The sequence below is a fragment of the Hypoxylon trugodes genome (genome assembly GCF_022578975.1).
Source record: "Hypoxylon trugodes strain CBS 135444 unplaced genomic scaffold F4822scaffold_2, whole genome shotgun sequence".
Lineage (NCBI taxonomy): Eukaryota > Fungi > Ascomycota > Sordariomycetes > Xylariales > Hypoxylaceae > Hypoxylon > Hypoxylon trugodes.
Window position 1 is genome coordinate 4,029,842 of NW_026250017.1, and position 23,149 is coordinate 4,052,990.

The window sequence follows — 23,149 nt, forward strand, 5'->3', positions numbered from 1 at the left end:
CAATCATCGTAATGCGTTGATCGTTAACGCGAAATGCGACTTATCGACTCGCGTTTCATCCGATCTCATTAATCTCAAGCCATGGTTCAAGGTCTTCTAGCTGAGCAACCTTCAGACAACCATGGTATCGATCGCATAGATCATAGTAATTAATTCTATAGCATTCGAGCTTTCTTCTTATTATTTTTTGGATCATTCCTTATTTTCGACCGGCGCTTTGTAACATTCGTTACGTATCCTGTCTTCCAGGAATTGTCATTCCAGCTGGGCGATGATGAAATTAAGGAATCAATATCTTCAGCTGCTAGACGGGGTTCTATAGGTGCTCATTAAGTGTCTCAGCGCGCTACCTAGGTAGGTACATAGCTAGGTAAAAGGCGCGTCGGTCGTTGTAATCGTTTATTTTACATGTACCTCGCTGACAATACTTTCATAGCTTCAAACAGGTATAAACCCCAAAGCTGGCACCGTGCTTGCGTCGATAACGGCTTCAAACGACACTCCTTAAGACTACTAGTTTCTTGGTCTGGTTGGACCATGCTGACTGAAAAGATACTGTGCAAAGCGGCATCATTATATACATATTCATTGCGTGAGGTTGAATGGCGCAAGTACAATACGAAGGAACATCGTTGTGCGACGCCCGGCGGATTCCCTGTCTAAGTACCTTAATGCTTAATCCCGTGTTAATTCCATCCTCATCCCCCACCTTCTAAGCCGCCACAGAACCTTTAGGTCCTTTTCTGGCATGAAAAGCTTAGGCCTCAATAATGTCGTAGCTGTCCTTCACTAGAGGCGGGGGTGGATTCAAAAGTGGTAGCGTCTCGATGCTACGAGGTCCAATTTCAGGGCGTTTCTTAATCTCAGATTCTGGCTCACCGCTCTCCAGCCGTTTGATAAGTTCCTCGGGATCGAAGTCGACGCCGTAAACATTTTCAACGAACGCGGGACTCATCATGAATTCATTAGCATCTTCGACATTATCGAAGTTGTCCACCTGAGTCTCGAGTACGTTTCCGTCGGGATCCTGGTACTAATTTGCCAAAAGAAAATCTGTCAGCAACCCAATGTCTCGCAGTTGAGACATTCCTCAGATATTTACAGACGGAACATAAACATGGCCGATTCACGTACTGCAGAGTAGTTAGCTAGGTGTCAATTAGATGGCGGAAGGAGTTCGCCAAATACATACCATAAAGGCTAGTAGTAGGCCCATGGTTCACACACCAAATGGGTAGGATCCCGTGAGCTTTACGCTGCCTATAGGCCGTAAAGAGGTCATTTAACGTGTCAAAAGAGAAGGCGATATGTTCTAGACCAGCGCTGTTTCGGACTTTGTCGCCACAACCTGGGAATGCTCCAATTGCTATCCGGTGGTGCTCATCGTCATAAGTTATGAACGTCATAGGTCCAATCGCTGCCACAACATGCGCACCCAGGAAGGCCTTGTAAAATTCGACCATCGGCTTTGGCCTAGGTGACCTTAACACGACGTGTGCTAATTTGGACGGCGGGAGAGTTCTGCCTGACTTGATCGCTTCAGTCATGATGATCCGTTATGAGGATATGCAAAGGTTGAAATATGAATATCGAACACTGATTTCCAATTCTTGGGGAGTTAATTAGGTACGTTGAGCTTTTAGTCTTGGTAGTTCTCTTGCGCCTGTGATGAAATTCTTTATGATTTTGGGATACTCGGCCCCTTTATAAATCTTACGTATAAACTTTTCAAGCTCCCAGACCGAATGTCAAGTACTCGAGTACTTAATAATACAATTCGATTTCTGATTAATCCATTCAATACAGTGTCGTCACGTTCGTAATCACCGTATGCACACGTGTACATGGAAATATGCTAGTTGGGTTATTATACGAATTAGTCCCGTTCCATGGAGATCTGTTGACGGTGTAGAAAGTTCCCTATGCATGGTCGGCGCTGTAGTCACCATCCGAATGCGAATCGGCGTTGCTATCCCGAACCGCGAGCTGTGACTGGTCCTCACTAATCTCTCTAACCCACTTCAGCTTTTGAAGATCGCCCTACGCTCATACTTCATTTCTGCTCCTTCAAAAGAAATTCTTGCGAACCAACAATCAAACCGGCCACTCATAATGCCGCCAATACTAAAGTTGGGACCTAAAGGCGATGAATGGGCGTATGATAGAGGGGCTAAGTCTTACGATCTCACCCGCGGGGATTCCTCCCCAGGTCTTACTCTCCGCACTACGCAGGGACCAACAGACACATCGCTCACAGTAGCGCCAAAATTGACCGCTCTAGTGGTGGTGGATATGCAGAATTTCTTCCTTCATCCGAGGTGTAATGACCACCCTACTGGCTTACATGCGGCACAGCGAATCCTCGAAGTGGTTAACAAATGTCGAGAGGTTGGCATTAAGGTATAGAGTTGATGGTCATGTGCCGTCTTGTTATACAATTTATTACGTGTGCAGCGATCGCAAAAGATTAATCATAAAGCTTAAACAGACCAAAATGCTGACATTGGAACTGAATCTAGATAATCTGGCTGAATTGGGGCTTGAATGATAGCGACCTCGGCGCTATGCCCGCAGCTGCTGAGCGAAGCTTCGCCAGTGGTCTCATTACACCACCCCTTGACAATAAGCAAGCTAGAAATGGCTTTGGCTCTGATATGGGTGAAGGAAGAGGGCGGCTCCTAATGAAGGGCTCATGGAACGCCAAGCTTTACGATCCTTTGTACGACGCAAGCCAGCCAGATGTGGACATTTCCTGCAACAAAGATCGCATATCGGGCTTTTGGAACGGCGACACAGAGTTCGCGAAGGCGCTGGCTGTCGGTGGGTTCCGTACTCTCTTGTTCACCGGTGTCAACACGGACCAATGCGTGCTGGGCACACTGACAGACGCATATTACCGCGGGTGGGACTGCATCATGCTTGAGGATTGCTGCGCAACGAAGACCCCAGGAGGACAAGAGGTTACTATTCATAACACCTCGGTGAGTTCCTAATTTCCTGCAAGTTTGCTGTTAACGATCGGTGAAGAGGGGTGATTTTCCTTCATTCTCCTATATTAATGATCAATACAGTCTGCTGACATTAATTGATTACTTAGAGGGGGTATGGCTTTGTAACAGATAGTAGAAGCTTTATTGAGGACGCATGTCGGTAGTTACAGAAGCGAAACTCCTATGCCAAGTATTTATATGTACCCGAGCGATGGATGGTAGGTGGGGATAGGCGCTGAGGCGCTGGGATTAGTCCGAATTGCCGGTTATTTCGACAAAATAAATTCCAATTATGTCTCCGAAAGCTGGGTAAATTTCTCCACTGCGCTTGAGTAGGATTGCCTAATCTTGATAAACTTGGTCAATCCCTACCTACTTGTATCTCCTCGAGTAAGTCTAGGCCTTGTCGGCTGGGGCTCAAGCCTAATCTCCGCTTGTTTGTTCTTCAACCGGTCCCTGGTTGTTACTCCCGCCTCACATATACCGCACGGATGCCCCGTACCGGGTTGACATTCTAATTAACTGCTAATTTCAATCCACGATCAACATCCTTAATGGAACGCGTGGCCGGTGAGGGACAGGGAATGCTGGATTGTAACGTAAAGGAAGAGCAATCACATCGTGGCTCGGCATGCGACATTGGGGTATACATAATGGAGGGCGAAGGCGTCGACTAGCTGCATTTCCCCGCTCAGAATCTCTCGAGTAATTCGTCTTATCACGGTTTCGCTGTCTGTCATCATGCTTCTCGGATTCGTATGGCTTTCTGCTTCGATCATTTTGAGCGCTGTAGGTGTGAGGGGTCACCGAATCAGACGCCAGGACCAGAATCAATGCCCACCATTCAATAACGGCACCATCGTCATCGATTCGTACCAACTCTATCCTGAAAATGCAGATTTCGATCTCAACCAATGTCTATTATACTTTGGGTTAGTCCTCACAATTTGAATGCATGTCTAGGATTAGCAACTCATAAGTGGCCAGAGCTCTCTTCAACGCATCGGTAGTTGTGTATGATCCGTATAGAGCTGAGACAGTCTCAACTATCGAGCTTCCGGGCATTACGCGTACTAAGCCATTTCATGTTGGAGGCGTCGCATGGGATCCATACACAAATCTTATCACTATTTTGGCTGACTCCTCAATTCCCCACGAAACAGACGACCACGAGATCTTGGGCGACGATTTTTTAATACGCTATGACCCAGCTAAAAATGAAATTGTATGGTCTCTTAACCTTACAGAGGTAAGTCAGGGGCAATACGGTGGAAATCAAGATGTCGAGCACGACTCCCATGGACATATCTACGTGCTAGGAACCTATCCAGGTAGCATCCTGCGAGCCGAAGCCGACGGCAGCAGCATCAAACCGTGGTACCTACCCGACGTTATCGACCATACAAACTACGGTATTACCGGATTTGCAGCGACCGGGGATATCCTCCTTGCTAGTGACGGCAAGAATAATAGCGGGAGCGGCGAGATCTACCGGTTCAACATGACGGCAGACAAGGGCACGCCCGTACTCGTTCCTAAGGTCCCTGATGAGGCCATAATGTCACTGGACGCCGTATACTTGCCACCGAAATACGGCGGGAAAGTGCTACTGGTTTCGGAGCATGATAGGGGCGTTTCAGTACTCAGGTCTGCGGATGGCAAATGGGAATCGGCCGAATATCTGGGTCGCATCACAGATGACCCAAATTTTGCCGACGGCGGCTTCAATACTGCGACGGTAGAAGTATCCGGGAGCATCTATGCGGTCGATGAGTGGTTTTCTGACCCAATCGTCGCTGGTACATCAGCTGGGAATAGGACGAAGTTCCCGCTTGTGGACATTACATCTCAGGTCGAAGCGCTACTAGGATGATGGGGGTGGAATCAAGCGTAAAGAAATCCAACCCCTGTTTTAACTACCGATCGAACGTGTATTCCTCCGGTCTTGGAGCAGTTGACTTTGTGTGCTAATTATTCTCGTTACTTATACTCAAAGAAACCGTACGTATGTCTTCAGCGACCCTACAGCGCCCTACCAAATTCTTGTCAGAGCCCGATATATAATTCCGAAAACCTATTTCTACGTTAGAAAGCCCCATAATGAACAGCGAAGCGACCCATCCATAAATTGAGTCCCTAGTTCGGGGGCAATTAGACCTTGTACCCTAGCGTAGGACCCTTGACAAGTGACCCTTTGTCATAGCTACAACCTGGTAATATTTGGGCCTACAAGTAAATCGAGAATGTCTATGCATTGCATGGACCCTTATTATTGGAGAAAGGTCCAATCCTAGCTAGATAACTTATACTAGGAGGTACCTTACGATTTCGAAGCTTGATATCACGGGTCGCATCGTTTAAAAGTCGAATTACGACTTCGCGAGTGTTTCTCCCAACTCCTTGCCTCGGTCAGCAGCCGCCTTCACGGCCTTATCCACGGTTTCTTTAAACCCAGAAGCGTCGAAACTCTTCAATGCAGCTTCGGTAGTTCCCTTCGGACTGGTCACATTCCTGCGCAGCTGTGCGGGCTCCTCAGACGACTCGACCAACATCTTGCCGGCTCCGAAGCAAGTCTGCTTTGCTAGACGAGTGGCCTGGTCGCGCGAAAGTCCAAGGCTGATACCGCTTTCGATTAGGTGTTCCACCATAGCGAAGAAGTACGCGGGTCCGGACCCTAGTATACATCGATCACTAAGCAACGTTCAATGGACCTCAACTAGATGGAATTTTGCCTTACCCGATAGTCCCGTAACGACGTCGATTAGTTCTTCCCGGTCTACCCATTCGGCTACCTTGCTAACGCTACCAAGTAACGATGCGGCTAAATCCTTCTCATCTTGGGTAACATCGTTGCTAGCGAATAGACCTGAAGCGCCTTCTCCCAATAGAGCGGGTGTGTTCGGCATAACCCGAATTATGTGGGGTACGCGCCCGTCCGCTAGCTTGAACCATTCCTTCAAGCTCTCCAGCGTAATGCCCGCGGCAATTGAGACAATTAGAGGTAGGGCCGTGCGCTCAGCCCACGCACCAGCAAGCTCTTGGCATACACCCTTCGTAACTTGTGGCTTCACAGCGAGAACAAGGAGATCTGCATCTTGTGAAGCTTCGATATTGGAGGCAGTGGTGCGCACCCCTGTTGCCTTCATCTTGTCCCGATTCACATCCCATGGCTCCGACACAAAGATGTTTTGCTTATCGATACCTTTCGTGACGAGACCTCCGATAATGGCACCGGCCATATTGCCGCCCCCAACGAAGCATAGCTTGCTCTTCTGTAGTTGAGTCGTCATTTTGCAACTTCACTTTGCGTCCCCTAATTTGCGTAAGCTTGAAGTAAAAAAAAAAAAAAAAAAAATTAAAAAAAAGGTGATTATTTTTGGTTTGAAGGTTTAGTTTCATCTGCACCTATTGAGGAGTAAATAAATCACTCCTGTGGCAGTGCAGTGTGGCTAACGTGCTTGGAGAAAAATGGGGGGTGGCTGGAACAACCAGACTTGGTCATGTCTACCATAGGGTGAGTTCACAAACCACTTAGGTACAAATTGGACTCATAGTACATTATTATTGGTTGCAGCTTGCTAATTGGAAAATATTTTGTAGTTGGGAATTATGGGACTAATTGTGAAAGGGTATTTGCTTCTGGGGGCGGTGGTAAATAGGTAGGTAGTACTTTTTTGTTAAAAAAGGGGGACCTCCCCAAGACCGTGCGCTTGAAATCGTGGAACGATACAACTACGCTTAATGCTACTTTGATCCCATATATATAGGATAGAATCTTCTAATGAATGTCCACTTCATGTGCAGATTAGGTACCTACACGTGTACCTAGCCGACCAACGATATATCGATTATGTTGGAATTCATTGTCTGATGATATACAGCGTCGTAGTCCCCTAGTCGACCTAGCAAACGCCTTATCATTAGTACACACAGTCAGGACTAGCCTCTCCGTTATCTAGTAAGCCGAGATCATATATTTCATAGAAATTTAGGACGCTTTTCGACTGTTGCCTACCTAAGTCAACAGTTTGCCCCTCCACACACAGACCATGAATCGCGGATGCCAAAATAACACCCGCACTGAAAACTGAACGCATGCAAATAGTTGTAGACACTATATTCACTGTCCATTTTTTCCCTAAGTAACGCTCCAGTCCCACTGTCACAGTTTGCTTTGATTGTGATTCTATACTAATCTTCTCCCAGTGGTTCTGTCAGTGTCAATCTATCAAAGTATATTTAATCGACCCTGGGAACCTTGTGCTGGAAAATCTCGCCGAATTTTGAAAACGTCCACTTTCTAAGACACCATCGAGTTAACTACCCGAGCCTGCTCGACCTCAATTCTTTTTTCTAATACCTCGCAATATTTCAATTATTCGCCAAATATGTTCCGTCGCACTAATACCTCTTTCCCTGTTTCGGCGCGCACTGGCGGTTTCAAAAGCATGGCGTTCGTTCTAGATCTACCGAACGAACTTCTCATCGAGATCTTGGAATACTTAGATTCCGCCTGGGATTTGCAAGCAGTATCGGGCACTTGCCATCGGCTTCATTACGTCGGAAATCCGATTTTATATTCATTTGCGGTCGAAAAACTCCCACACCTCCTGACCTGGGCCTGCGAAGTCGGCGAAATAGAAATCGTACGGAAGCTTCTCGTAGCTGGGGCGGACCCGAACGAACCAGCGGTAGGAATCAGGCCTACGCGTCCTACCCAGACGGGGAGTGACATCACGGATCCCCTAGTCGTTCTTTATGAAGTATACGAGAACGTTCCCTGGAGCGGCGGCGTACTAGGCTGGCGGGAGCACGGAGACGGTCAAGATATCACCTACCAGCCTGGTAGAAACTTGGATTGGTACTGTGAGGGCCTTTGCAACTATTGGTTCCCACTTCATGGCGCCGCTATCTCTGGTTCAATTGGAATCATACAATTGCTTGTCGACCACGGTGCTCATATCGATCCTCCGTCGCGTGAGCTGTGCCACTGCTATGGTGATAATGGATATGGATATTGGACGCCCCTTCACACAGCAATATGCTCCTATAACGAATCGACTGCGAATTTTCTCCTGAATCTTGGAGCTTCACCAACCGTAGAACTGCAGTTTGGGGCCCATAATGCGCTTCACGCAGCGGCTCGTGTAGGCTTTTTCTCTACCATGCGATTGCTTATCGAAGGCAACCATCATGTTTCCGTTAATATTACGGACCAGGTAAGTAGCGCTCAAAGTGCCTCAACTTTAGCGGAAAAAGATCTAGCACATACAGATTTACTAACTTTTAATATAGCGCGGCCTAACTCCCTTGATGTGGGCTTTGGGAACACCGCAAAGCAAACGGGTGATAGAATATCTGTTCAGCCATGGTGCCAAAGTTAACCAAACCCGACCTCGCAGATTAACCGCTCTAACACAGGCTTGTTCCGATGGGTGGCACGAGGATGATGCGTTCCTACTTGACGCTGGGGCGAATATTAAAGCCCATGAGACGGCCGCACTTTTGAAGTGTTTAAATTTCTGCGGAAGGCGATTCTCCCGCGAAGCTCCCCCACGCGAAAGTATCGAGGGTTGGTATTGCCCCCAACCAACCCCTTCCTCTAAATACGGCGAAAGGCTAGGACACTTGCAAAGACCAAGCCTTGGCAACGTCGACGAAGACGACGAATTTGCAGCCATGATGAAGCTAATGAAGAGATTGATACGAGGTGGTAGTGTTATTTCTTCTCGATGGAGAGGTGATGCGCTCGTGAAAGCATCGAAATTTCATTTAACGCCTATCGTAAATTGCCTTTTAGAGCATGGGGCCCCGGTCACTGATCTATATCTGATACTTGTGGCTGTCTGCCATACGAATGTACCATGGAGTGATCGTGTCTATGACACCGTCAATTGCCTTCTCAGGCATGGCGCGGATCCCAATCAGGCCGATCGGTTCGGCGACACGGCTTTAATGACGGTCTGCTGCCAGAAATATCCAAGTGCATATCACCGCGATGTAGTGAAGCTACTGGTCGATTACGGGGCGGAGTTCAATATACGTCATTCTCCTCGTTATTCGGAGCGGTTTCTGCTGGAGCCTCCTTTCTCGCCTCTGGAAGCAGCGTTCTGTTACGGACACTACGATATTTGCCGATACCTTGTGGACAAAGGGGCGGCGACCTCCGAGGAGACATGCGATCTTCGTCAGATGCTGAAATACCTCATTGCCAAAGTTCCAGAGCTTGAGGAGGGTGGTGTCGAAAAGTACACATACCAAGAGATATTCGAATACGGTGGCGGGGTCCAATGGTTGAATATCAACCTAACAAATCACCGAGATGAGTTCCGCGAAGCCTTGAGATGCTTGCTGAAAATCGACTACTCCGGGAAACTCACCCGGGACCCTGAGGTATGTAATCTTAAGTGCTAATAATTATCCATCTCAACATTTATCGCGGACAAAAGTAGCCTATATTAACTGGGCGTCTGCTTTCAATTGCAAGACGTGTTCTCAACAATTTAGAAGTTTTCCATTATGATAATTACTGACATTCAGTGTTGCAGTCCCTACGGCTTGCCTTCAAAATCCGCCACTTTCCGCTGCTTGAGGTTTTCCTTAACTCTGGTGCATCTGATGCTTCGTGGCACTTAGAAAACGAAGACTCACGTAAGTACGCTTCATTCATATTCCTCTCACATGCGCTAGCATCAAAACTCCAATAGAGACGAAGAAGATTGCTAATGGTTATGATATCTAGTGATGCATTGTGTCGTCGGAGAGGGATTCTATAACGAGAACATCAGTATACCCTATGTGCAAAGCCTCCTTACCATTGGTGCCGATATAAACACCATAAACGGCCAGGGTTGGTCACCTTTAACAGCCCTTCTTCACTCCGTACACAGTAAAGTAGAGTTTACAGAGGGTGGCGTGGAAAGGTTCGCTGGAATACTAGCAGTTCTGGTTGGTAACGATGCTATTCAGCTGGAGTCGGACGTCCACACCTTCAAGGAATTACTCAAGGAAGACGAATTATTTTACGATTCGGATTTTGGGGCAAGGCATAGAAGGGTGATTAATGGCAAATGTATGGTCAGAGGCGAGAAGATAGTCACACGGGAGCAATAGTTGACAATAACAAGCCGGTACTCGCTAGAGGTATTCATGAATAAAGTTAAAGGCATCTAGTCTCCTAATATATAATGAATTCGCCGTAATATGGTATTGTCATCAACTATCAGTGTGCCTACTTTTGGGATACAGAACAGGAAAGCTCGAATAAGACAGCGTTATATTCGAGACAGAGATGTTCAAAACATCATTGTAATCGCGCTTAAATATGGTAAAGATATGACAACTCGCTCGTTGATGTCAGGAAGTAAGCGAACTAAGTGATAACCCTGGGATATATAAAGGGAGCGCAACGTCCTTTAAAGTGGACGGGAGGCCATGCGTTTAAGATATCTGACGCTTCCTCTACCCTACATATCATGCCCAGGTTTCCAAGGTCAAATATTTGCCTGGGCGCTCTGGTACCTAGTGAGGACCTAGATAGACAGACAAGTTCATTATCATGGATGATAAAGACGAAGATTCTGCTGGTGTTTGTTTGCCTTCGTTTGCTTCCAGGGGTGTATCCCTCCTTTTTTCTTCTTAGCTAGAGTGAAAACGATGATGTTTGATCCCATGACTATCGAAAATATTTGTAGTATCCTTACCCAGACTTACCTAGGTACCTTATATTAGAGGAGCGGAGGTCCTTCCGCAGAAAGTTCTTTACAAAACACCACAATTAACTATCCTAACACTAGGTCGGTTCCTAATTTCACCACAAATGGTAATCTATATAGCATATGAAAACTTCCGAAAAAATCTTTACACTCAAGTACCATGTAAATTTCCTCAAAATACTGCACCAGAACACAGTAGAAGAGGGTGTTAACAGCACACAGCTCTCTCATTTTTCCACCGTGCATTCTAAGGCTTTAATTAGTACGAAAAAAAATTCACCTCAATGGGCCATCTGAGCTTGGTTTGTCTTCGACAGGTAGAATGCCTATCTGAGCGACTAGTATAAGTAACTGCTCTTTCTGACATCTCTGCATCACTTTCTTAGTTATTTCTGAGGTGTGTATAGCATTGTTTTACTTACAATTCTTTCCTTTCTTCCACCTTCAGTACTAATTTCCCTATTAACCCCCCTCTTCTGTTATTTAATTGCAGTTACCACTAGCACAACCGACTTTTATTGACAGTTGATCCACTCCAACGATCAAGGTCTACCTTTTACAAATATTCGTCGCACGCGAGCATAGCTATCGACCGACTATTTTCCTACTTAGAGGTTCAAATATTCCAAAGGGGCAGTCAAAGTGATTTTAGGCCACATTCGTCCCCAGGTCTGAGAGTCGTCAGTTCTGTCGACCTCCCTTCCTCCCTCGAGCTAGTCATTCACTCTTTAGACTATGGCTACTAGCAATAAGTGCAACACGATGTCTCTCAGAAGCTCACCAAATGAGCTTCTTATCGATATCGCCGAGTACTTAGACGAAATTCCCGACTTGTGTGCACTATCCGCCTCTTGCCTCCGCCTCCACTACGTCGCAAATCCAATTCTCTATTCTCTCGCTTCCAACAAAAGAAGATATAAGCACCTCCTTTGCTGGGCCAGCGAAAATGGCCAACTTGGCGTTGTAAAAAAGCTTCTTGTGGCGGGATTCAACCCGAATATCGCCGCGATATTCGAACCGGTTGAGCGAGTGAAATTCGATAAATTGGAGGTAACGGGTAGATACGAACTTGGTTCCGCAGACCCCTTTCGCCTGCACGTTTATCGTCATGATTTCGAGAGTGGCGGCTTTGACAAAAAAAGCCCTTCTTGGGATCCCATTTCAGGCTTTGAGACACAGTGTAGGTTCATGACCCGGAACCCGTTTTGGTTTCCACTTCACGCTGCCGCCAGCTCTGGATCTGTTGAGATTATCAAGGTCCTTATTAAGCACGGCGCCTACTTAAACCCACCATCTAGGAGGCTTGTGTCGTGCGAGGATAGTCCACGCCATAATGAAAAATCGGGGTATCGGACGGGTGAATACCACGAATGGACACCTCTTCATGCCGCTTTATGATATGGTAGCGAAGCCGCAGCAAACCTCCTCCTCGACCTCGGAGCATCCGAAAATGTCCTATTATTCTCTAAGTATTATACCTGGTAGAAACCCAATTATTTAAGTGCATTGCACCGGGCGGCCCGCCATGGCTGTTTTTCCACAGTGAGACGACTCCTAGAAGCTGATCCGCCCGTCCCTGTTGATGTGCAGAACGAGGTAAGCCCCCTAATACCTACTCAGACGCATACTTAAAAGCTCTCAACCATGAACATTCATGGGTTTAGACCTTGCCCTTTAGAGTAACAATGCTAACTTTCTACACAGTACTATGCGACCCCGATAATGTGGGCACTTGGTACAGCACATAGTATCCCAATGATGAAATACTTAATTCAACATGGCGCTAAGCTTGATATACATTCTACTACCCGCTGTAATCCACAACCAACGGCTCTTCTTCAGGCTTGCTACAACCATTGGCACATGGATGCCGCTTTCCTTATTGACCACGGGGCCAACATCCACCCTGTTTCGCCTGATTGGCCTTCCGCATTAGACCAATGCCTCACTTCGACCAGGGGATATATTGCCACAACTGATTACGGAGCAAAACCCGTGACGCCCCCAGAAGAATATGATCCGTGTACCAATCTCGAAGAAGATGCTACCTTGACCCGCATGGTTGAACTCATCAAGAAGTTAGTCGACAAAGGTGTTGACATTCGCGGTTCTCCTGCCGTAAAATATTCGCATTGATATACGCATCTTCAGCACATCTGGAGCCAGTAGTAGACACCTTACTGGCACACGGGGCCCGAATCGATGAAGAAAGTGATGACGGCATGTCCCCATTAAAAGCTGCGCTTTACTCTACGGATGTGCCGTGGGCTGATGACATGTATGACACCGTTGATAGTCTTCTTCGGCATGGCGCGGATCCCAACAAAGCGAATAAATTTGGTCAAACACCCCTAATGTACATCTGTAGCTGTACTTCGCGTCATATGAGCGAACTGCGGCAGGTGGATATGTTGATCAACTATGGCGCAGATATCAACCTCAACCCTCTAAATGAGGATTCATTTGCGTCACAACGCAGGGAAGAGTGCCCACTATCACCTCTTGAAACCGCATTCTATAATGCTAAGTACAAGCTTTGCCAATATCTCGGAGACGAGGGAGCAGTGATTTCAAATCACGGGCCCGGTTATATTGGCATGCTCGAACATCTTGTACGCAAACAAGATTCCGAAATGATCTATGAGTTTCAGTTATACTGTGACGACCCACATGATTACGTGGAAGATTGGGGAGATTCTTGGTATGGTTTTAACTGTCTACTAGACATCGACTATTCCGGATACCTTACCAAGGACCCGAAGGCTCTGTGGCTGGCTACTTCATTATATTACTTCCCGTTGGCTAAAATACTTCTCGATGCCGGCGCCTCCGACATCACATGGACCTCAGAGGATGGGCAGACATATAAGTGAATTTGGTTTCTTTTCATGTGCGCTGATATTGGCGGGTTTATATATTAATACTTCTCGTCGCTAGGTTTGCACAATATCGCGAACCGACATCTTATGGACGATTACTTCATCATCGGGGATTCTGAAAACGACTGTCTTCCCGTTGCTTACATACAGCGTCTCATAGATCTTGGTGCTGATGTAAATGCGGTTGATTCTATTGGTCGAACGCCGCTAAATATATTTCTATGGGGTATGGGTTGTCCCAGACAATCCACTCGGTACGATAGCGTTTCAAGGGTTGTGGAAATACTCAGTCTTTATTGAGAACGGAGCCACGCAATCAGATGAGGACATTCAGAAGATTGAACGCGCCTTGGGTACCGATGAGCCATGCCCTGGGTTCGGTTGCGAGCGCAACCTTCACGAAAAGTTCCGTCGTCGGTTCACGATCGAGAACCACAAAGTTGTAGTACGAAGATGATCTGGGATGTTATAAATTGGCAGCGGACGCTTGAGTTCTCCAATTAATATTACTTTCTGGAGATTTGGGGTCCTCATATTGTGCTAGAGAGATGCGGCGGCCTGATTGCGGAGTAATTGCCATTGTTTCGTTGAACAATAGCTTACCATATGCTCGGCACACTATACCTAGGTAGACATTAATTATATTAATAGTGACACAACCGAATATCAGGTAGCCATACACTCCTAGTTACCTATCTAGGGCCCATTACTAACTAGTCAGGCTTAATGAATACCTAGGTATTTTACCATAAAACCCAACTACCCCTCTAAGGCGTACGAAACCTGGGCTAGATTCTCAATCGCTGCTAACCCGTATAGTGCAGCATCATTTGTCGCCAACCACGCTGCTTCGTCAACCGGAACTAAGACATCACTTCCATTCAGTGACTCGCTAGCCCAGGACAGACTCGGGGATAGCCCGTCGGTGTTGAAGAACTCGTTCCACGCGCGTGCTGCCAATGTCGAGTTGCCTAACTTCTTAGCCGCATATGCCGTCAGTCGAGAGTGACCCTGTTTCAGATTCAGACTACCGAAGCTGACACCGTAACGCGCCGTCTGCTCCACCGCGCCAGCCCCGTAGTAATAGCAATAATCCAACCAGACGCGCTCGAAACTGGCGGGTAAGTCGTCACCTAAGTAATCTGTAATTTGTGAGATGATCTCTGGCAGCCCGAAGCTTGCGGACAAATGAGATACTGTGACATTTCCAAGGTTCTGGGGGTCGGTTTCTGGGGGCGCGATTTGCCCCGTGTACAAGTTGTAGAGACCGAGGCCGGTGACGAAGCCGTTCGTCAGGTTGGCGATACTATGCATACTGATGTTGAGCTTTGATCGCGCTTCTTCCCATCGCGGGCCACGACGCTCCCACTCTATGAACCAAGTCGCTGCAAGCCCGGACCAGTCGAGACCGAGATCGAGATCTAGGGCTGTTGGGTCGATGACGTAAGTGCCGTTATCTTGACGGACCTTGCGTCGCGGATCTACTGTGAGGAAAGCCTGATCGGCATCCATAAGTTCGTGAAGAAGCTCACCAACGCGCTCATCACCACCCGATAGGTAATAGAATACTTGGCGGTAGATGGGGGTTGAGACGCGAATCTGTTTAGAGGAATCACCCCAATGTTGAACGCCATGTCTAGTACCAAATCCTTTGAATGGTCCGATATGGTATACGTCGACCTCGCCGGTATGTCTTGCATGTGCCTCCGCGAAGCGGTACACATCTGCTCTACCCGTGCGCAGGTAGTAATTCCAAAAGAATAGATTGGGCGAGAGCTCGGAGTTATCCCATGCATAGCCTCCGACGTCATAGCGCCATGTGTGGCGGTCTTCGTCATAGGTGTGCATTATGTCGCCATGGTCCCAGAATCCATACCATCGTCTCTGAACGATCTGGTCCTGGTAGTACCTGATCAAAAATTCTAGGTGAGTTTCAATTGTCTGCGCTGCACTGGTTGAGTTTTCAGGGATTGTGGCCCAGTAAGACCCTACCGCCTTTGTCTGCTGGATATATTCAGGGTCCGATGCAAGTGCTGGTGGTTCATTTGCAAGCCCTGTCAAAGTGGATAAGGTGTCGGCGGACGGCGTTTGATCGAATGGGAATAGGAATACTTCGTTAGTTCGAGCGATGCCATATGGTGTATTATAACTTCCTTCGTAATCCTCATAAGTGATCTCGAGTGCATCAAGTTGATCGGCGTACGTATCCTCTCCCAAGCCGTCGTGGAAGGGCCGAAGATCCATCGGTTCAGCAGCTGGACTATAAAGCCACAGAGTTATCTGACCTGAATCCTCAGCCGTATTTGAGATATCGAGGCCAGTTGGGTATCGCTTCCAGAAATCGCGGAGGGCGACGGCGAGACCACCTTGAGTAGCGCCACCAAGGTAGGCCAAGCCACCAGATTGCGTACCTCCAGGGATCTTCACCCAACTCTGGCCAGCCTTGGTCCGCTTCTTCAACGTAAATCCTTCGGGTGACAACTGAAACAGGCTGTAATCGTTCCATGAGGGAATCCACTTTAATCTAGAAGAAACTCTCGTATCCCATGTCGAAATATCAGGTGTTACGGTGCCGTTAAACTGAGCGCTACGCACCTCCTCGCCCGGATCTCTCCGCAATCCTGTGATTCCCTGTACAGCTTCTCGAAGAAGACCCCCGTCTGGGCCAGCAAGCCTAACGTGTCGGTTATATAATTCCTCACCCTTCAAAGGAACATCGAATTGAATGCCAATCCCCGTAACAAAATCTGTACCGGCTTTTCCATCAAAAACAAGCGTGTGAACGATTCGAATGGCGTCTGAGTCCGCATATAGATAGAAGCGAAGTACGAACGGTAACCAATCGTCATGTGTCCCTGATGTCGCTTGGTGCTTACCGCGGACGGTCACCAATGCCCTCACTGAAGTCTCCTTATCGAAGTCGACGGCGACCTCTTCGATGTTACTTTGAAAATTGAATTTGGTGATTGAAGTATCGTCACCTTCGTCTTCGACCCCAGACTGAGACCGCAATACCAATTGCCCGTTCTGTCCGACGATCTTTCCGCTCGATGTCTTGATTGCGCTTACAAGTACGTTTCCAGATTTAGGAAACGTTGCGGCGAGTTTCCCTGTATTGACGGTGATTTCGCCCTCGGAGTCGTTGACAACCACTCCCGAGGAGGTCGAATTGGAAGATTTGGTGTTCCCGTTCTTAACAGTTGTCGGAGTAACTCTGTATACTCCATAGGCTGTTTCGGAGCCGCTAATAGCGTGGCCTGTCCATTTAATTGAGCCATCTGGCCAGTAAGCCGTTACCCAAGATTGAAGTGGTATCTCGTCATCACCATCACCTCCGGAACCAGTGAACGTAGTCTGATTAGCTTGGTATTTGCTACGAGACCATGGAAGACCAAATGTAGTCCCAGGGTTTAGTGTTGGCGTATCTCCAATCCATCTCACAGCGACGGTATCTCCTTCTGAGCTGTTGCTGTTCGAATAGCTCTGGGCGGAAGCAGTGATGGCGAGACCCAAAAGCGCAAAAGTCCTTCTAGCCCACATTGGAGACATGGTTGCGAGGATCAGGAGTGGGTGATCGAAGACCCCCAAAGCGAAGCCTCGTTTGACTTACCTCCATCGCGTCAAGAATATTTCGTACTGCGGCTATGGCCACCCTCATTATATAGTAGAATACTCCGCAATCAAGAAGTGTTTCTCCAATTCCTAATACGCAAGTTCCTGGATAAAATACAAGCTATGTAACTTGGCTTGCGTAGTACGTTGCTACCTCGGTAGGATATTACACCGGGCGTGTTTCCTAGTAGAGCACGCAACCATAGCTATTCCGTACCTAAGTTGGCCGATTATTTGACTTATACCATAAAAAGTAAGACTGGGGAATACAGAATAACGCAAGCAAGAATAATAATCTCACCACTAGGAGATTCCACGAATGATATTTATGCTTGAAGGACTAATCCACGTCCCTTAACGATGGTTCACTATAAACCAGCTGTGGAGATTGCGGGGATGTCCCTGAAGCTTCGGCTTAGCACACGATTCTTGGTGAATAGGGGCAAGTGCAGGGAGCTTGGAAATGCATAATAGATTTGGAGACCACTTGGGCGCTGTCTCCCACAGACACAGGGCCTAAACTATAGGTATAAGGTGTTCGCGCCCTGTATTCTCAAATTGATAATGTACTGAGTGTGCCTATAGGTATTAACTTAGGTGCCTAAGACAGGCACTGCCCCAGACCTGAAAATGACCAAAGTGACACAAACTGCAACTCATCGAAGGAAAAAGAAGCGAATATGATCTCATCACAATTCTCTTTCTTTCTTCATTGATAACGAGGTCTAAGTGACTAGGAGCCCAAAGGAGCATTTCTGAATTAAACGGAGAGGGTGTATGGAGTCGTTTCTCCAACGGAACTTTCCAGTATCCCAGTCATCTTATGATAAAACCTGGTAGATATATGAGAAAACGCTAACAAAATTTCAGAAGAATTCGCGATGATTTTTTTTTTAAAAAAAAAAACAAGGGAAAGACGATAGTTAAGTACAAAGTTATCGGCGCTTGGACCATATTCACCAAGATAGCACATGCAAGTAGCACAGCTCATTGTTCAAGCGAATTGCCGCCGGCTGCTAATTTTAGCCTAGGTGACTTCCATACGTAGCCTTATCGATTAACCGGGTTCTTTCACCTAGGACAGATGTGGATTTTACTGTTTTAGCTGTTTTAGAAACGTCACCATATCGCAAAATCGCATTCTTACCGTCACTACGTCACAAGGTCCCTATCTTTTAACGTCTTAGGTCATGGATAAGATGCTACGACCATTGCATCTTCGGGTCGCCCCCTCAATTTTGAGGCCGGCGATTCATCGTCGTCGGTTTCGAAGCTGTCCGCAACTTAACACCCCCAACTACGCACCTGGTCCATATTTCTATCCTCCACCCAAGTCACGAGGAAGTCGGTTGAAAGACATAGCCATAGGTTCAGGACTCACCATTTCCGCTTATTTGGCATACATATATTATCAGTATCGCCAGCTTTCGAAGGAGATGCGGGAAGCAGCAAAGCAATACGAGCAGGATGAAGTTCTGGAAATGGAATTCGACCATGCCTTTACCGAGGCACGTTATGCTGGTGATCAGGATCGCTTGAAAGAACTCACTTTTGAGCTCGCAAGAGCCATATCCAAAGGCCGGGTTGAAGTCGGCCCATTGCCCAGACTACCCGAAGGCGACAAGTCACACGGCAAGGATAATATCCCGGAAGAAGACACGTTGATGTTCATCGTTGACCATGATGGAGATTCACTCATAGTTCATCTCGCTGTCAATGCTGAGTCTCAAGAGATATTTCAATGTACGTACTACAAATTCCCTCCGATTTTCATTGAAACTAGGGGTTCTCAAGTCCCTCTAGAAATACACCTCCAAGATCCACCCTGACCTAAAATGTTCCCGAAAAAGAAAATCACTAACATCCATTGTCATAGCGGCATCACGAACAGATGACCCCGCAGATCAGAAGGACAGTCCCCTTCTTGAAATAATTCTCCGAGTTAATTATCAAGCTGCTGAGTGGATTCGAGAAGGAATCCTCGGCGAAGATGGCGATTTGTTAGTCACTATCAATATGCGAGATAGACACTTTGGCTTTACGTATTGTCCAAATTCGTCTCGTATCAGGAATCAATTGATATGAGATTGCGACCACGCCAATCTCACCCATCCATCAACGCATGCCGCCTTATTTGGCAGTCATTCGACGAGCCTAGATCCCTGATCAACAACAATGCATGGGAATGTATTATGGAGACCAATCAGTTCGGTCAGTCTGCTGGGGACATGCGGCTGCCTTTGGTATGTTCTCTAAGGCTCTCCGCGGCGTGGGCCTATTCACATGTTTCACTCGGCCTTATAGCTAACTTAATTTGTAAATAAGCGCATTCGCTATGGTTTATCGCGTGCCTCGCCTACTCTAGGTATGATACGTACTTGCCAATGCCTCAACTCGCCGTGCTCACTAGGGATTGGAGGCACGTAGGGAATGACGCCCGCTTTAGGGAGACCCAATCCCGTTTATTGGCTCAGTTTTTGCGCGAAAAAATGGGCAATGGTGGGGAAACCAGGACAGGATATACCCTATAAAATATAGCAGGGCGCATACGGGGGCGACGCAGGGAATATAGAATGACGCGTTGGCTTACCATAATAATATAAATACACAAGTGATAAGCATTGCGTCTTCGATCTGCATTATTTGAACTGTCCCGAATCTCCATAATTACAGCCCTTGAAGAAAATCAAATGGTATGGTGCGAAATAATGTCATCTCAATCGCCTCAATCTCGAAGTCTTCAGTAGGCGTTTAACCCACAAACTCGCAATTTCCTAGGTATAAGCGCGCAAAAACAAGTTGAATAATCGGGGTATCACACCGTCCTCCTCATCATCTTCGTAACGTCGTCCCCACGCTTCAACGAAAAGCCCTCCCACACATAAGATTTAACCGAAATGATGATAACAACCATATGTTAGCTGAAAACAAACAACTTAAACGGGCAAGTAAACTAGTAGACCTCATATCTAGCCAGAATCGTGCGATGTGCCAGAATTTCTGCCTAATTTCCTACTCTTTTTGCCCACGATATCAACCACCTCAGGTTCCACGGTCTCGGGCTCTTCAACCCGAGTAGATGACTCGCCTACTTCGGGGTCGTCTCTATATGGGACAACCGTCGCTGTCGCATCGTCGTCGATGGCGCCACCAAACAGCGTCGCATACCCACGTTGGGTGCTGTTTCGGAACCACGCCGGCGTCTTCCATTCAGGCCCTTTAACCTTCGGGATCGAAGGTAGCTTCAACTTCACATTCTTAAACGACGGTCTCGGTAACGACGTTTCTTCCACCCACGGGAGTCGAGGTGGGGCGTCTGGTCGCAATCGGTGTCCGCAGTCTGGGCAATCGGGTGGAACGGCCTGCCACGCGAGGTATTGCGTCAGCCCCGGAAGCGCGAGGCCGCGGGAGAGTTCGCGTACCGCTAGGTAAAGATGAATTAAGCTATGCGAGACAGTTAGTAATCTTAGAATGATCCAAGTCTAAATGCGTACAGGTTCTTCCAATTGAATTGCGGGAGAAAGTCGTAGAAAAATCATACAAATTAATTAATAGTGGGATTGTCGCATATGCAGCTAGCATAGCTGACTCGGCGCTGTTAGAGCTGCCGCTACCCGAATCAATCCATGTAAATATTAAAACCACTAATAGCGCTGCGGAGAGGACCGTATCGACGGCGAATACGAGGATCGGGTGGCTTTTGGTCGGTGTCGGGGCGGGCGCGGCAGGTGCTTCTTGAGGTTGCGGTTCCCCTTGTTGTCCCTCTAGTTGTTCCTGCTCTTGTTCTTGTTCTTGGTCCCGTACCTGCCCCTCCTCAGCTCCATCACCCCGCTCCGGATCGGACGCTGCTTGCTGCTTCCTTCTGGATTGACGCGACAACAAGAAGATGCCTGCACCGGCCGAGAAAGCAAGCGGCACCAATCCTACAGCAGGGGCAGGGTTATTCGAAATGACCCCATGCGCGAGAGCAAGGGGAAAAGCTGGTAGGAAAGTCGCGGCGGTGACGATTCGTAGTGTTCGAGTATCGGCCATCGTGGAGGCGGTAGAAGGGTATCTCGCGAGAACCTCATACAATTGATGTGGGCGTCACTCGCATGGGCGAGACGAAATGAGGATGGTAGGAAGAGGGGAAAACATAGGTGCGACCTTGCGAGGACTTGAGAAGTTGAGGTTCATTTAGGCAGCCCCCTGCCATCTTATCGTCGCCAGGGGTCGTGATTCGTCAACCAATGATGTTACATTGTTGGATCACGGCCCCTTCCAAGACTGGCGATCTCTGTCGCAGAAGAGAACCCTAGGGTGACTTAATAGGCGCTTGGTGACATGTGAGTTGCGATTTACGAAGCTGGGAGATTATTCGGTCTAAGACCATGCCGTGCAGAGCTGAATCAGCTCCGTCCGCTAAAAATGTGAGCCACGCAGTAGATTATAGCATACAATAGGAGCAATACGTCGCGACAATAAGGAATTATAACACATTATCAACACCCGAGTTGTTGAAAAACTCATCCTATAGTTCTAAAATAGTTCTCTTATGTGAGAGTGTTATCCACCAGACAGAGTCGAGGCTGACGGGGGAACATTTCGGCGTGTGGGGGTAAATCTAGTTTACAGTTAGCGGGGATAACAGGCGCCCTCCAACAAGTATAGCGCACCTAACACACTATCCCATAGGGCCCATTTTCACCTATATCTATTCCAATCCCTATTTTGCTCATATATTTGATCCAACACCCATTACCCCCAGCGAATCCCACAGCTCTTGTGAAAAACAAACATGACAACATAGACGTAGGTTCATGCTAATCCACCCCTCGATCCATGATCAAAAATATTTGCAGCGGTGTTGGCAGTATCACATTACTATCTCTATCTAGACTAAGAATACGTAAAGAATAGGGGCACGTAGATACCTAGGTAACTCATATTCCATCAACCGTGTCAGCCTATCGGTATTACAGTCGTCTGTGCAGTGGGTACTCGTATAAAATAACGTCAAACATGTTCATGCTTAATAAATCCAAGATTTAGTTTCTAGTAGTTAGGCATCTAGGTGTTCGGTGTGTGTAGGTATGTAACTTGCTTCAGCAGCCCGCGGAAAGGGTTAAGAAAAAATGCAGGAGCCACACAAGCACATAAATTGCTATGGCGACAAAACACCATTACCTCTATTATTCCACTTGATTAGTACCATAACCTAGAAAATTTTCATTATATATTAGGCAGGTGCACATTTTAGGTGGCAGTTGCCCTCGTAGTGTCAATTCTTTAACATACCAATTTTTTTCCCACCACCCTTCTTCATCTCGACACTTTCACTTCTACAACCAACCCAACCACGAAGATGGATCACAACAACACCAATACCGACGGACGTGCTGTGAGTAAAACCTTTCTGCTTTCCTGCTTCCTGCATCCTCCGATTTTATCTCTTCGTCTTCATGTTATTCTTGCTCTTCTTTTTAGAGAGAAAAAAAAGAGAAAGAAGAAAACGCCCCTCTATAATGATCTTTCTCTATTCGACCACAATCTTCCTATATTTCTCTATCCCCAGCGAAGAGGCGATTTCCCACACATCATCAGCCTCAGATATTGCGTCAATTTTACATTCTTCCTCCATTATACGACGCTAACTCGCCGTCTAGGTCCATTCTCTCGACAATCTTCTCGACCAGGAGACTATGGTAAGGATGCTTCGGAAGGACTTAGTTAGTAACTTGTTTCACTGACGGAGATGGACACAGGACCAGTTTCTGCACCCTACTAGGATGCTCGTTGTCGATAGATACACAGATCGTCAAATGGCAATACTCCCTAGGTACAAAAGCCGTCTGTACCTATTATATACCTACCTAGGTACCTAGCTAGGTACGTAGAAAAACGGTTAGGTGGGAGGCCGTCTCTCCCAAGAACTGCTAAGGTACCCAACCAGCTACGCTTGACAGCACTACGG

General features: G+C 47.2%; 9 protein-coding genes across 9 annotated transcripts; 5 read left to right on the forward strand and 4 right to left on the reverse strand.

Annotated features, from left to right (window-relative positions):
- Nucleotides 1-757: 757 nt before the first annotated feature.
- On the reverse strand, nucleotides 758-1,547 carry F4822DRAFT_426175 (Glyoxalase/Bleomycin resistance protein/Dihydroxybiphenyl dioxygenase; the record flags this gene model as incomplete). The annotated part of the gene is made up of 3 exons (XM_051460495.1): nucleotides 758-1,033; nucleotides 1,135-1,148; nucleotides 1,193-1,547. 3 exons carry the CDS (start codon nucleotides 1,545-1,547, stop codon nucleotides 758-760), a joined length of 645 nt encoding a protein of 214 aa, XP_051318752.1.
- Nucleotides 1,548-1,830: 283 nt separating this feature from the next.
- F4822DRAFT_147410 (Isochorismatase hydrolase) lies at nucleotides 1,831-3,317 on the forward strand. The gene is made up of 3 exons (XM_051452939.1): nucleotides 1,831-2,400; nucleotides 2,520-2,981; nucleotides 3,098-3,317. The coding sequence occupies exons 1-3, from the start codon at nucleotides 2,113-2,115 to the stop codon at nucleotides 3,152-3,154; spliced, it is 807 nt and encodes a 268-aa protein (XP_051318753.1). The 5' UTR covers nucleotides 1,831-2,112; the 3' UTR covers nucleotides 3,155-3,317.
- A 1-nt stretch (nucleotide 3,318) lies between these two features.
- F4822DRAFT_147368 (uncharacterized protein) lies at nucleotides 3,319-5,278 on the forward strand. Its single transcript, XM_051452937.1, has 2 exons — nucleotides 3,319-3,922; nucleotides 3,978-5,278. Exons 1-2 carry the CDS (start codon nucleotides 3,732-3,734, stop codon nucleotides 4,861-4,863), a joined length of 1,077 nt encoding a protein of 358 aa, XP_051318754.1. The 5' UTR covers nucleotides 3,319-3,731; the 3' UTR covers nucleotides 4,864-5,278.
- F4822DRAFT_147380 (pyrroline-5-carboxylate reductase) lies at nucleotides 5,112-6,796 on the reverse strand. Its single transcript, XM_051452938.1, has 2 exons — nucleotides 5,728-6,796; nucleotides 5,112-5,664 (listed from the first exon to the last, which is right to left on the reverse strand). The coding sequence occupies exons 1-2, from the start codon at nucleotides 6,278-6,280 to the stop codon at nucleotides 5,360-5,362; spliced, it is 858 nt and encodes a 285-aa protein (XP_051318755.1). The 5' UTR covers nucleotides 6,281-6,796; the 3' UTR covers nucleotides 5,112-5,359.
- Nucleotides 6,797-7,378: 582 nt separating this feature from the next.
- F4822DRAFT_441714 (ankyrin) lies at nucleotides 7,379-10,103 on the forward strand (the record flags this gene model as incomplete). The annotated part of the gene is made up of 4 exons (XM_051462894.1): nucleotides 7,379-8,209; nucleotides 8,286-9,383; nucleotides 9,539-9,641; nucleotides 9,733-10,103. The coding sequence occupies 4 exons, from the start codon at nucleotides 7,379-7,381 to the stop codon at nucleotides 10,101-10,103; spliced, it is 2,403 nt and encodes an 800-aa protein (XP_051318756.1).
- A 1,364-nt stretch (nucleotides 10,104-11,467) lies between these two features.
- Nucleotides 11,468-13,585, forward strand: F4822DRAFT_441716 (ankyrin; the record flags this gene model as incomplete). Its single annotated transcript, XM_051462895.1, has 4 exons — nucleotides 11,468-12,062; nucleotides 12,249-12,301; nucleotides 12,410-12,797; nucleotides 12,857-13,585. 4 exons carry the CDS (start codon nucleotides 11,468-11,470, stop codon nucleotides 13,576-13,578), a joined length of 1,758 nt encoding a protein of 585 aa, XP_051318757.1. The 3' UTR covers nucleotides 13,579-13,585.
- A 12-nt stretch (nucleotides 13,586-13,597) lies between these two features.
- F4822DRAFT_147571 (uncharacterized protein) lies at nucleotides 13,598-17,731 on the reverse strand. The gene has a single exon (XM_051452941.1). The coding sequence runs from the start codon at nucleotides 17,131-17,133 to the stop codon at nucleotides 14,344-14,346; it is 2,790 nt and encodes a 929-aa protein (XP_051318758.1). The 5' UTR covers nucleotides 17,134-17,731; the 3' UTR covers nucleotides 13,598-14,343.
- F4822DRAFT_147589 (uncharacterized protein) lies at nucleotides 17,732-19,447 on the forward strand. Its single transcript, XM_051452942.1, has 3 exons — nucleotides 17,732-18,169; nucleotides 18,228-18,939; nucleotides 19,073-19,447. Exons 2-3 carry the CDS (start codon nucleotides 18,387-18,389, stop codon nucleotides 19,279-19,281), a joined length of 762 nt encoding a protein of 253 aa, XP_051318759.1. The 5' UTR covers nucleotides 17,732-18,169; nucleotides 18,228-18,386; the 3' UTR covers nucleotides 19,282-19,447.
- A 566-nt stretch (nucleotides 19,448-20,013) lies between these two features.
- F4822DRAFT_147544 (uncharacterized protein) lies at nucleotides 20,014-21,781 on the reverse strand. Its single transcript, XM_051452940.1, has 2 exons — nucleotides 20,738-21,781; nucleotides 20,014-20,640 (listed from the first exon to the last, which is right to left on the reverse strand). The coding sequence occupies exons 1-2, from the start codon at nucleotides 21,226-21,228 to the stop codon at nucleotides 20,166-20,168; spliced, it is 966 nt and encodes a 321-aa protein (XP_051318760.1). The 5' UTR covers nucleotides 21,229-21,781; the 3' UTR covers nucleotides 20,014-20,165.
- Nucleotides 21,782-23,149: the final 1,368 nt, after the last annotated feature.

Coding starts and splice junctions, on each gene's coding strand:
- F4822DRAFT_147410 (XM_051452939.1), top strand. CDS start 2,113: ATGCCGCCAATACTAAAGTTGGGACCTAAAGGCGATGAATGGGCGTAT. Junction 2,401..2,519: donor GTCGAGAGGTTGGCATTAAG/GTATAGAGTTGA, acceptor AACTGAATCTAG/ATAATCTGGCTGAATTGGGG. Junction 2,982..3,097: donor TTACTATTCATAACACCTCG/GTGAGTTCCTAA, acceptor TTGATTACTTAG/AGGGGGTATGGCTTTGTAAC.
- F4822DRAFT_147368 (XM_051452937.1), top strand. CDS start 3,732: ATGCTTCTCGGATTCGTATGGCTTTCTGCTTCGATCATTTTGAGCGCT. Junction 3,923..3,977: donor CAATGTCTATTATACTTTGG/GTTAGTCCTCAC, acceptor ATAAGTGGCCAG/AGCTCTCTTCAACGCATCGG.
- F4822DRAFT_147380 (XM_051452938.1), bottom strand. CDS start 6,280: ATGACGACTCAACTACAGAAGAGCAAGCTATGCTTCGTTGGGGGCGGC. Junction 5,665..5,727: donor CGTCGTTACGGGACTATCGG/GTAAGGCAAAAT, acceptor GATGTATACTAG/GGTCCGGACCCGCGTACTTC.
- F4822DRAFT_147571 (XM_051452941.1), bottom strand. CDS start 17,133: ATGTCTCCAATGTGGGCTAGAAGGACTTTTGCGCTTTTGGGTCTCGCC.
- F4822DRAFT_147589 (XM_051452942.1), top strand. CDS start 18,387: ATGGATAAGATGCTACGACCATTGCATCTTCGGGTCGCCCCCTCAATT. Junction 18,940..19,072: donor GTCTCAAGAGATATTTCAAT/GTACGTACTACA, acceptor CCATTGTCATAG/CGGCATCACGAACAGATGAC.
- F4822DRAFT_147544 (XM_051452940.1), bottom strand. CDS start 21,228: ATGGCCGATACTCGAACACTACGAATCGTCACCGCCGCGACTTTCCTA. Junction 20,641..20,737: donor ATCCCACTATTAATTAATTT/GTATGATTTTTC, acceptor TGTCTCGCATAG/CTTAATTCATCTTTACCTAG.